Genomic DNA, 12,320 nt, shown 5'->3' with positions numbered 1-12,320 from the left:
GGATTACAGCCGTGAGCCACCGAGCCCGGCCAATTCAGTGATTTTTTTTTTTTTTTTTTTTTTTTTTGAGACAGAGTCTCGCTCTGTCGCCCGGGCTGGAGTGCAGTGGCCGGATCTCAGCTCACTGCAAGCTCCACCTCCCGGTTCACGCCATTCTCCTGCCTCAGCCTCCCGAGTAGCTGGGACTACAGGCGCCCGCCACCTCGCCCGGCTAGATTTTTGTATTTTTTTTAGTAGAGACGGGGTTTCACCGTGTTAGCCGGGATGATCTCGATCTCCTGACCTCGTGATCCGCCCGTCTCGGCCTCCCAAAGTGCTGGGATTACAGGCTTGAGCCACCGCGCCCGGCCCAGTGATTTTTAATATATTCACACTTGTGTAACCATTGCCATTCCAGAACATTTTCATCACCCCAGAGAGAACCTCCATACCCATTAGCAGTCACTCCTCATTTCCCCTCCCACAGTCCCTGGCAGCCACCAATTTACTTTCGATATATATAGATTTGCATATTCAGGGCATTTAATATTAATGGAATCATACAACATGTGACCTTGTGTATTTGGCTTCTTTCACTCAGCACAATGCTTTCAGAAGGTTTTCATGTTGTGGCCTACATCAACACTTTGTTCCTTTTGTGGCTGAATAATATCCTATTGTATGGATTTAACATTTTGTGTATCAGGCAGTTGATGGACATTTGTGTTGTTTTCATTCCTTAGCTATAAAGAATAATGCGTGCCTGGCCGGGCGTGGTGGCTCACGCCTGTAATGCCAGCACTTTTGGAGGCCGAGGCGGTGGATCACGAGGTCAAGAGATCGAGACCATCCTGGCCAACATGGTGAAACCCCGTCTCTACTAAAAATACAAAAATTAGCTGGGCGTGGTGGCGGGCGCCTGTAGTCCCAGCTACTCGGGAGGCTGAAGCAGTAGAATCCCTTGAACCTGGGAGGTGGAGTTTGCAGTGAGCCGAGATTGCACCACTGTACTCCAGCCTGGCGACAGAGTGAGAAAAAAACAAGAATAATGCTGTGCCTGTAATCCCAGCACTTTGGGAGGCTGAGGCAGGTGGATCACCTGAGGTCATGAGTTCAAGACCAGCCTGGACAACATGGCGAAACCCCATCTCCACTAAAAATACAAAAATTAGCCAGGCATGGTGGCTCACGCCTGTAGTCCCAGCTTCCCAGGAGGCTGAGGCATGAGAATGGCTTGAACCTGGGAGGTGGAGGTTGAGGTGAGCTGAAATCCTGCCACTGCACTCCAGCCTGGGTGACAGAGCAAAACTCCGTCTCAAGAAAAGAGGAATAATGCTGCTATGTACATTCCTGTACAAGTTTTTGGTGTGGACACATGTTTTCAGATCTCTTGGATTGCTGGTTTTATGGTAGCTCTATGGAGGAACTACCAAGTTGAAGATATGTATTTTTGCTGTTTTAATACCTGTATTAGCTTATTCTCAGATACCAGAACTGGCTCAGTAGCTGGCGTCTTTTTTTTTTTGTTAAGAGTCTTATTCTATCACTCAGGCTGGAGTGCAGTAGTGTGATCTCAGTTCACGGTAACCTCCTCCTCCCTGGGTTCAAGCGATTCCTGTGCCTCAGCCTCCCAAGTAGCTGGAATTACAGGTGTATGTCACCATGCCTGGCTAATTTTTGTATTTTTAGTAGAGAAAGGGTTTTGCCATGTTGGCCAGGCTGGTCTCAAACTCCTGACGTCCTCAGGCAGTCCACTCGAATTGGCCTCCCAAAGTGCTGAGATCACAGGTGTGAGGTCAGGTGTTTTTATTTTTTTTATTTTTTTATTTTTTGAGAGGGAGTCTCTTATCGCCCAGGCTGGAGTGCAGTGGCACGATCTCAGCTCACTGCAACCCCCACCTCCTGGGTTCAAGCGATTCTCCTCCCTCAGCCTCCTGAGTAACTGGGATTACAGGCATGCACCCCCACGCCTGGCTAATTTTTTTGTATTTTTATTAGAGACAGGGTTTTTCCATGTTGGTCAGGCTGGTCTCCAACTCCTGACCTCAAGTGATCTGCCTGCCTCGACCTCCCAAAGTGCTGGGATTACAGATGTGAGCCACCGCACCTGGCTGATTATGCTGCTTTTTAGATGAGACAATACTTTTTATTTTTATTTTTATTTTTTTTTGAGATGGAGTCTCGCTCTGTCGCCCAGGCTGGAGTGCAGTGGCCGGATCTCAGCTCACTGCAAGCTCCGCCTCCCGGGTTTACGCCATTCTCCTGCCTCAGCTCCGAGTAGCTGGGACTACAGGCGTCCGCCACCTCGCCCGGCTAGTTTTTTTTTTTTTTTTTTTTTGTATTTTTTTTAGTAGAGACGGGGTTTCACCGTGTTAGCCAGGATGGTCTCCATCTCCTGACCTCGTGATCTGCCCGTCTCGGCCTCCCAAAGTGCTGAGATTACAGGCTTGAGCCACCGCGCCCGGCCACTTTTTATTTTTAAATTATTTTCATTTATTTATTTTTTTGAGATGGAGTCTCACTGTGTTGCCCAGGCTGGAGTGCAATGGTGTGATCTTGACTCACTGCCTCCTCCACTTCCTGAGTTCAAGCAATTCTCCTGCCTCAGCCTCCGGAGTAGCTGGGACTACAGGTGTGTGCCACCACTCCTGGCTAATTTTTGTATTTTTAATAGAGACCGGGTTTTGCCATGTGGACCAGGCTGGTCTCGACCTCCTGACCTCAAGTGATCCTCCCACCTCGGCCTCCCAAATTACAGGTGTGAGCCACCATGTCTGGCCGAGATGATACTTTTAAAATACGGCCCTTTCTTCATCTGCGGTGGGCCGCACTCTCCTCTGTAGAATGAAGGCTTCAGTGTTTCTCAACTTCTGTTAAACCCATGCCTGCTTTTGAGAAACATGACCTCTCCAGTCTCCCCTGCTCAGTATTTTGATATGTCCTCCGAGGGGTGTTATGCCTCTTTGTTGGAAGATGATTTGATTTTGGTTCTTTCCAAGGTGGTTTTTGTGTGCAGAAAAGACTCTTTAGGGAATCGTTGTGGGCAAAGGGCAGGAGAGAGTGCTCCTTAAGAGCGTGAGCACTGGAGTCGGGGACTTGGGCCGAGTCATACACATAGAATATACTTGTGAACCATTTAGATCCTGGGCAGAAACAAGACATGTTGGGAGGCTAGGGTTTCCTTTTCTTTAAATATAATTTTGTCCATACTCCCCTATCCATGTGCATTTTTGAAGTTTGTAGTGGTGGGGTTGCCGTGTATAGTCCATTGTGGGATCTGCATGTTCAGAATGGGATAGCCCCCAACACTGAGTCCTCCTCTCAGTGCAGGGTGAGAAGCTTGCCATTAGAATTTCACAGAGGTCTTGTGGCTATGTCATTTTAATCTTAGTGTCTCACCTGGGAGGGTTACTGCCATGATCTCTGCAGTCAGGCTTTGGTGACCTGAAGGTCATGCAGTTTTGGGCTTCCTATTTAAGAAAAAGAAAACAAAATTAAAAATGCAAAATTAGTCAGGTGCAGTGGCTCACGCCTGTAATCCCAGCACTTTGGGAAGCTGAGGCGGGTAGATCAGAAGGAAGAGATCGAGACCATCCTGGCTGACTCAGTGAAACACTGTCTCTACTAAAAATACAAAAACTTAGCCAGGCATGGTGGCGGGCACCTGTAGTCCCAGCTACTTGGGAGGCTGAGGCAGGAGAATGGCGTGAACCTGGGAGGTGGAGCTTGCAGTGAGCCGAGATCACGCCACTGCACTCTAGCCGGGGCGACAGAGTGAGACTCCGTCTCAAAAAAAAAAAAGCTAGAAAGAGGGCCATGGAAGGGGCCTGAAGCTGAACCCCATTAGCTCATAGTACAGCTGCCTCTGGCCATGGGGACCATGGCCAAATGCCCTGAGGAAATGTGAGCCCGCTGATGGGGACAGTGGAGGTGTGTATATAGAGAGCTCATTTAATCTCCCTCACCTTTAAAAAAACTAGACTTTTTATTTGAGACTATAGTAGTTGTAGCTCCATGTGTATTTGTCAGAAATAATACCGAGAGATCCTATATACCTTTTGCCCAATTTCCCCCTGTGGTGCCATCTTATAAAACCATGGTACGTTATCACAACCAGAATGTTGACTTGCTGACACCTTGAGGTATGTGTTACTATCCTCATTTTTATTCACGATGGAACTGGGGTTCAGGGAGGTGCACAGGCTTGCTCCAGGTCACCCAGGTCGTGCTTGTAGAGCTGGGAGTTGAATATCAGCCCTGACTTCCAGGCAGTGGGGTTTCCATCCTGACCAGCTGTGGGCTGGGACCAGCATTCATTCGATTGTCCATTGTTTGTTTGTTCACTAATTCCTTCAACAAACATGTATTGAGGATCTCCTATGAGCCAGATTCTTTCATGTGGGTCATCTAATTTAATTTTTCCCCAGCTCTGGGGAATCAGGTAATAACGTTTTCTTTTTATATCCGACAAAATTGGCTCAGAGAGGTTATGGCAGCTCTCCCGTTTATAAAGGAGCAGTGGTATATTTGTGTAATCTCTCCTTTTATGTTAGGCACAATGCTAGGTCCTTTACATTCGCAACCTCCTCAATCTAAATAGAGTTTTATAAGGTAAGTTCTTTTTCTTTTAATTCTTTTTTTTTTTGAGATGGAGTCTGGCTCTGTTGCCCAGGCTGGAGTGCAGTGGCGGGATCTCGGCTCACTGCAAGCTCTGCCTCCTGGGTTCATGTCATTCTCTTGCCTCAGCCTCCCAAGTAGCTGGGACTACAGGCACCTGCCACCACACCCAGCTAATTTTTTGTATTTTTAGTAGAGACGGGGTTTCACCATGTTAGCCAGGATGGTCTCGGTCTCTCCTGACCTCGTGATCCGCCCACCTCGGCCTCCCAGAGTGCTGGGATTACAGGCATGAGTCACTGTGCCCCACCTTGTTTTTTTTTTTTTTTTTGAGATGGAGTCTCACTCTGTCACCCAGGCTGGAGTGCAGTGGCACGATCTCAGCCCACTGCAGCTTCCACCTCCTAGGTTCCAGCAGTTTTCCTGCCTCAGCCTCCTGGGTAGCTGGGGTTATAGGTACGTGCCACCACGCCCGGCTAAGTTTTGTATTTTTAGTACAGGTGGGGTTTCACCATGTTAGCCAGGCTGGTCTCAAATTCCTGACCTCACGTGATCCGCCAGCCTTGGCCTTCCAAAGTATTAGGATTACAGGTGTGAGCCACCGTGCCCGGCCAAGACAAGTTCTATTATCACCACTATTTTGTAGCTGAGGAGTTCCAGGGAGCCCAGAATTCAAATCCAGATCTGACTGCATGGTGGATTTTTCTTAATATCCTGTTGAGGGGATGGGGGAGCAATGACACACGTGTTTATTCATTCACTCAACAGATATTTTTGAGCACTGACTCTTACTACTCCTGGTTAGGTAGTGGGAATAGAAAGACAAGAAACAGCCCCGTTTCTGCAGAAGCTCCAAGCTGAGGCCGAGGGACTGAAGGTCAACAGTTACCGCATTGTGATCAGAGCTGTGATAGCCACGTGTGGAGCCCTAAGACCTGTTGACGCTATGGCTTTCCTTGGGGCTTCCCCTGCCTGTGGCTAGTGAAGGTCAGAGTCACTGCCTCCCAGAGTGGGCTGTCAGCTCTCAGGACTCTGCGTCTCACAGCCTCATTTCTTCTCTCTGAACAGGGACTTCAAAATGAGCGTCCCTGACTACATGCAGTGTGCTGAGGACCACCAGACGCTGCTCGTGGTGGTCCAGCCTGTGGGCATCGTCTCCGAGGAGAACTTCTTCAGGATCTATAAGAGGATTTGCTCTGTGAGTCAGATCAGCGTGCGGGACTCCCAGCGGGTCCTCTACATCCGCTACAGGCACCACTATCCACCTGAGAACAACGAGTGGGGTGACTTCCAGACCCACCGCAAAGTCGTGGGCCTCATCACCATCACAGACTGCTTCTCGGCCAAGGACTGGCCGCAGACCTTTGAGAAGTTCCACGTGCAGAAGGAGATCTACGGCTCCACGCTGTATGACTCCCGGCTCTTTGTCTTCGGGCTGCAGGGGGAGATCGTGGAGCAGCCGCGCACCGACGTGGCCTTCTACCCCAACTACGAGGACTGCCAGACAGTGGAGAAGAGAATCGAGGACTTCATCGAGTCACTCTTCATTGTGCTGGAGTCCAAGCGTCTGGACAGAGCCACAGACAAATCTGGGGATAAGATCCCCCTTCTCTGTGTCCCGTTTGAGAAAAAGGATTTTGTAGGACTGGACACAGACAGCAGGTAAGTTTACCTAGAGACCCAGGCCCCTTGGCTTCCCTACATCAGAAAGGGAAAGCGCATGGCAGAATTTTATTGCAGCATGGAGTAGAAAGGTATTGTCCATTGGTTTTTAAAACTAATGACTTTCTGTCAGAATCTGTTTGAGTGCTGCTAAAAAACCAGTGACTTTTAAAGACAGAGACAGCCTTTGGTTTGGGGGAGTCTTTTAGAGTTGTCGTGTACACTCCCCTTTTTTTTAGTGGGGCTCCACTTGTGGGACTCCTGGAGCTCTGTCCCATAAAGCAGCCACAGCCAGTTGTGGCTTTTGAGCACTAGACACAAGGCTAGTTTGAGTTGAGATGGGCTGTGAATAAAACCCATGCCAGATTTTGAGACTTACTTCTGCAAAAATAAACTTTCTTGCTAATTTTTTTTTTTTTTTTGAGACAGCCTGTCTCTCAGGCTGGAGTGCAGTGGTGCGATCTTGGCTCAGTGCAACCTCCACCTCCCGGGTTCAAGTGATTCTCATGCCTCAGCCTCCCAAGTAGCTGGGACTACAGGCATGTGCCACCGTGCCTGGCTAAGTTTTTTATATTTAATAGAGATAGGATCTTGCCACATTGGCCGGGCTGGTCTTGAACTCCTGGCCACAAGTGATCCGCCTGCCTTGGCCTCCCAAAGTGCTGGGATTACAGGTGTGAACCTCCGTGCCTGGCCAACTTTCTTGCTAATATGTTTTATATAGATTATGTGTTGAAATGATAGTATTTTACCTATCTTAGGTTAAATAAACTATATTTTAAAAATCAGTATCAACTGTTTCATTTTTACTTTTAAAAATGTGGCAACTAGAAACTGAAATTTACGTATGTGGCTTGCGTTTTATTTCTGTTGGACAGCACTGTGCTAGAGCACAGTTTGAACACTTATTCAGTCTCGTCCCTTTGGTTCACAGATGAGAGGGTGAATGTGGAGAGGTAAGGGCTAGGTCCTAGCTGAGCTAGAAGTAGAGCCCATGTCTCCTGATTGCCAGGCTGTGCACCCTGCGTATGTGGCTACCTTTTCTCTCCTGATGGCCACAGTGTCGAATTCCTCACTTACAGAGCAGCCAAGCACAGGTATCGGGTGCCAGAAATACCACCTGGCAGCTCCTAAACAGCTACCTTATACAAATGAAAAGTATGTCTGTTCTCTCTGTGTCCAAGGAGTGTTGGATAGAGCAGGAAAAGGTTGGCTTCCCATCTTGCCTGTTATTAAGTCTAAAACTTTATTTCAAATCAGAATTTCAGATGAGCTCTTCCTTGCCACTTCCTTCCACTCTCTGCTCGCTGCTCTGTCTTGCCATGGTGGCTGTTCTGCAGAGCTGGATGAGATGCAAGCCTAGGCAGCAACTGTTTGCCAAGAGGGCGTCCCCATTTGCCAGGGAAAGTGATGTGTCACTGTGTCAGTCACTGGCCTCCTGGCTTGGACAGGGCTCTCCCTCCTCCTGTGTAGGATTGGCTGATGAGCCACAGGTGAGGATTCAGTGATGTCATGTGCATGCCACCACAGTGCCTGCTGCAAAGTAGGTGCTCAGTATGTTTCTAAAATTTCTCTAAGGTCAAACGGTGTCCTTCTGGTTGTTGGTAAGTATGAGGAGAAATGATCAGAGCATTGAGACACAGTAGTCTAAGTCCAGCCCTCAGAGTTGGAAGCATAGAATAGCCTCAGTCACACCTGCCTGTGGTGCTTTGCAGGGTCTGGAAGGAAGGAATTTTCACTTCTTCACCCAAATGTGTATATTTGGCTTCAGGAAAGGGAAAGGCATGCCGTAGACCTGCTCTGTATTGAATCCTCACGGCAGCCCTGTGATCTCCGCCGGGTTGCTGTGCTGGCTGATGTGGGGCTGAGGCAGCAAGGTTTAGAGACCTGGGCAGCCACCGAGCAGCAGAGCTGACACAAGCTCCAGGTCTGTCTCTGAGACCCAGGGCCTTTCTACCTCACCTCGTTGCCTTCTGCTGCGCCTCCTGTGCCTCTTGAAGAGCGCACACTGCTGTCCAGCCAGCAGGCACCTGTGGGAGTCATCCCTGATAAGGTGTTGCTCTATGCTATGCACAGCTTGGCGGCCACCTGCGAGGTTGGCAGGGAGTGGCCTGCCCCTGCTTTACAGAGAAGGGGTGAAGGGTTGAAGCTCACAGGCAGCATGGATGAGGAACCCCGCTCTGACCCCTTGACTCATGCCTTCTTCCTTTGCCACATGGGCACCAGTGACATTTTTCAGTCACCCACTTCTCGGCGGTGAGGTTGCAGATCCACCTTCGAATGCCAGGTCTTTTTTGCCTTTTGAAATCTGTGCTCACAACCCCGCAGGAGGAATGGGAGTGTGCTGCTATGCAGTGCATCACACGTGGTGGATAATGACTGACAAGTGTTCGTTGAGAGCCTTCATATGCCAGGCATGGCTCCAGGCACTGAAAATACAGTGGCAAATACAGCTGCTTGCTCACTATAGTGGGACAACCGCAATTAGATGTCAGTTAGCATTTGAAGTTCAGTGAGATCATGACACCAGTGAACTCAAATAAAATACATCCTCCTCTCGTAATGGGTAACCTGTTGTTGCTTTTGTTTCTCCATGGTTCTCCAATTTTTTTTTTTTGGAGATGTCGTCTTGCTCTGTCACTCAGGCTGGAGTGCAGTGGCGCCGTCTCGGCTCACTGCAACCTCCGCCTCCTGGGCTCAAACGATTCTTCGTGCCTCAGCCTCCTGAGTAGCTGGGATTACAGGCGTGCGCCACCACACTTGGCTAATGTTTGTATTTTTAGTAGAGACAGGGTTTCACCATGTTGGCCAGGCTGGTCTTGAACTCCTGACCTCAAGTGATCCGCCTGCCTCAGCCTCCCACAGTGCTGGGATTACAGGCGTGAGCCACCTTGCCTGGCCGATTCTCTAATTTTTGAAGGAATGATTTGGTGCAGGAACAGAGCCTTGCTCTCCCCTGCAACTCTTGGTGGGAGTGAGAAAGTGTCCAACCTGGAACGGGGTAGTATTTGGTAGCTCAACAGGAAATGTCCAGATGTAAGTCCAGTTATGGTTTGACACACTGACCATGCTGATAGGCCCCTGACAGATCATTCTCCCTTCAGGTCCTGGACTTCCCTGGGACATGAGGTGCAGCTGTAATTTACTCTCAAGCTCACACGTGCCCCTCACAAAAACCCATGGCCCGTTCTTGTCCGTGTAGTGTTGTAGCTATCAAAATTATTTCTGTTCTTATATGTTTCTAATTTTTGCTTGTTCCTCTTTCTTTTCTTTTTCTTTTTTTCTGTCATACTGCCCTGTGAGTGTGTTATTGGGTGTGAAAAGGTAGGCTGTGAACATGTTGCATTAAAAATCGCTAGATTTCCCTCTGTGCTGCCTTCTCATAGCCTTCACTGCTTTAAAAAACAAACACTGCTGCCTAAATCTTATGGTAACTGGATAGTCTTTTCATTTTTTTAAAATATGTTTTTTAATTTTAGCTTTTTTTTTTTTTTTTTTTTAGCACGTAACCCATTGGCGTTTGGTGTTTGCTAAAATACTTGCTCTGGGGGACCTTGTTCAGTCTGTAGCATTTAGTGACACATGAACCTTTATTCTTTTGTGTGTTTGTTTTGAGGACGTGAATTGCTAATTGATTTAGGCAGCTGTAGGGGGTTTTCCTGGGATAGCTGCACTGCTTGATCCTGGGCTTCTGAGCCAACGTTTTCTGGCATGTCATTCCCCGCTGTGGCTGTGGGCCGTGCATGAAGGCAAGGAGCGCTGGCGCTGGAGCGTGCTAGTGGCCAGGGGAGCTGCGGGAGGGCGCGGCTGCCCGTCTTTTCTTTTGCTTCTGCCTTGAGCATGCCATTTCTGGTTTCCTTCACCTCAGCGACTTTCCACCATAAAGGAGATATAGGCCATTCTAAAACCCACATCAGGCTGGGCGCGGTGGCTCACACCTGTAATCCCAACACTTTGGGAGGCCGAGGCGGGTGGATCCCCTGAGGTCAGGAGTTCGAGATCAGCCTGGCCAACATGGTGAAACCCTGTCTCTACCAAAAATAAAAAAATTAGCCGCGTGTGGTGGCATGTGCCTGTAATCCCAGCTACTTGAGAGGCTGAAGCAGGAGAATCACTTCAACTCAGAAGGCAGAGTTTGCAGTGAGTCAAGATCGTGCCACTGCACTCCAGCCTGGGTGAGAGAGTAAGACTCTGTCTCAAAAAAAAAAAAAAAAAAAAAAGTGGTAGACACAGCTATGTCTTACCTACATGAGGTTAAATGGAAAATCTTGGAGATCCGGCCACTGCACTCCAGCCTGGGCGACAGAGCGAGACTCCGTCTCAAAAAAAACAAAAACAAAAACAAATAAAACACCCCCCCATGGCCTCCCAGTTTTCCCCATGGTAAGAAACAGCCCACCGGGTGCCGTGTTGTTTGAGTCACACTCTCAAGACAGATTTCTCCCTTCTGTCCATCATCTTTTCCCCATCTCTGTCTCCAAAGTATATCATAGCTTGGTGCCCCAGCACCTAGCACAGCACACCACAAGCTTCCCGTAAATGTGTGCTGAGTCACCTCGGGAGGGCACCTGCTAATCAGGGAGGTCTCTCCTGGCACAGGTCACTTAGGAAAGGCACTGTCTCTCACACATGGAGGCAGGAGGAAGGCCCCGGGCTGACCCCTGGGTGCTTGCCATGACCAGGAGACTGGAGGACAGCCCAGATCCTTTTTTTCTTTTTTTTCCCAAGATTGGAGTTTCACTCTTGTTGCCCAGGCTGGAATGCAGTGGTACCATCTCAGCTCACTGCAACCTCCGCCTCCCTGATTCCAGTGATTCTCCAGCCTTGCCTCCTGAGTAGCTAGGATTACAGGCATCTGCAGCCACGCTCCACTAATTTTGTGTTTTTAGTAGAGATGGGGGTCTCACCATGTTGGCTAGGCTGGTCTTGAGTGCCTGACCTCAGGTAATCCGCCTGCTTCAGCCTCCCAAAGTGTTGCGATTACAGGCGTGAGTCACCGTTCCTGGCTGGGGTTTTCTATGTTATTCCATGGGGTTTGGGGTTTTAGGTGCAGCTGTCACTTCTTCTAAAGGTGCTGGGAGTGGGGCTGCTACTAAAGAAATCCGAAGGGAATGATGTAGCCAGATTTGCCCTTCACCTCCTCTGTCCTGGCAGCAGGATGGAGTCCCAGCTGAGCAGACTGCTTTCCCATGGACCCAGAAGGGCAGATCAGGAAGGGCATCTTGAGGAGAGAGGCGCTGGGGAGTTGGGGGAGGGGCTGTTGGATAGTTCTGGAATAGCTCTTTTTAACAAAAGATAAAAAAACAAAAAACAAAACCCTCTTATGAACATTGCTAGTTACTATCGAGGAAGCAGTTCTTTTTTTTTTTTTAGACAGAGTCTCACTTTGTTGCCCAGGCTGCAGGCAGTGGCATGTTCTCAGCTCACTGCAACCTCTGCCTCCCAGATTCCAGCAGTTCTCCTGCCTCCCTCCCGAGTAGCTGGGACTACAGGTGTGTGCCACCATGCCTGGCTAATTTTTATATTTTGTTTAGTAGAGACAGGGTTTCACCATGTTGCCCAGGCTGGTCTTGAACTTCTGAGCTCAGACAGTCCACCTGCCTTGGCCTCCCAAAGTGCTAGGATTATAGGAGTGAGCCACTGTGCCCGGCTGGAGGCAGTTCTTCTTTGACACTTCTGAGTGTAAGGCACTATGCTGAGTGGATATGAGGACAAATAAGAGAGCCTATCATCAGAGGCTTCAACCTGACTATGGGAGTAATACATGTTTAAAAGGGGAGAAGAGGGGAAACGAATGCGACTATACATCAGACGCCAGTTAGCCACCCACCTACCTATTTCATTTATGTTGCACTGATGCCACCTGAAGCAGATGGTAACAGGCCCAATTTGCTGAGAGGAAGCATTCTCAGAGGGGTTAAATAATGAGTCCAGCGTCACCCAGCTAGTAATGAAACAGCAGGATTCAAACTCAGGTCCTTCAGACTTTAAATAAATGCATGTTCTCTCTCCTAATTATGCTGCCTTCCTCTTATACTTGGAAGACTAAAGTAAATCAGTTT

At 48.8% G+C, this 12,320-nt stretch overlaps 1 protein-coding gene across 1 annotated transcript in view; it reads left to right on the top strand.

Annotated features, from left to right (window-relative positions):
• Positions 1–5,664: 5,664 nt before the first annotated feature.
• Positions 5,665–12,320, top strand: part of TRAPPC9 (trafficking protein particle complex 9) — a 705,809-nt gene continuing 699,153 nt past the window's right edge. Inside the window, exons 1-2 of the mRNA XM_033202702.1 lie at positions 5,665–6,258; positions 8,335–8,514. Of these exons, the coding sequence (XP_033058593.1) occupies positions 5,675–6,258; positions 8,335–8,514 (764 nt within the window). The 5' untranslated portion in view covers positions 5,665–5,674. The remainder of the gene's footprint in view (positions 6,259–8,334; positions 8,515–12,320) is intronic.

The sequence above is a fragment of the Trachypithecus francoisi genome, unplaced genomic scaffold (genome assembly GCF_009764315.1).
Source record: "Trachypithecus francoisi isolate TF-2019V2 unplaced genomic scaffold, Tfra_2.0 Lachesis_group7, whole genome shotgun sequence".
In the NCBI taxonomy this organism is placed as follows: Eukaryota; Metazoa; Chordata; class Mammalia; order Primates; family Cercopithecidae; genus Trachypithecus; species Trachypithecus francoisi.
Note: the sequence above shows the minus strand (reverse complement) of the source record. Positions and strands in the feature narration are given on the sequence as shown.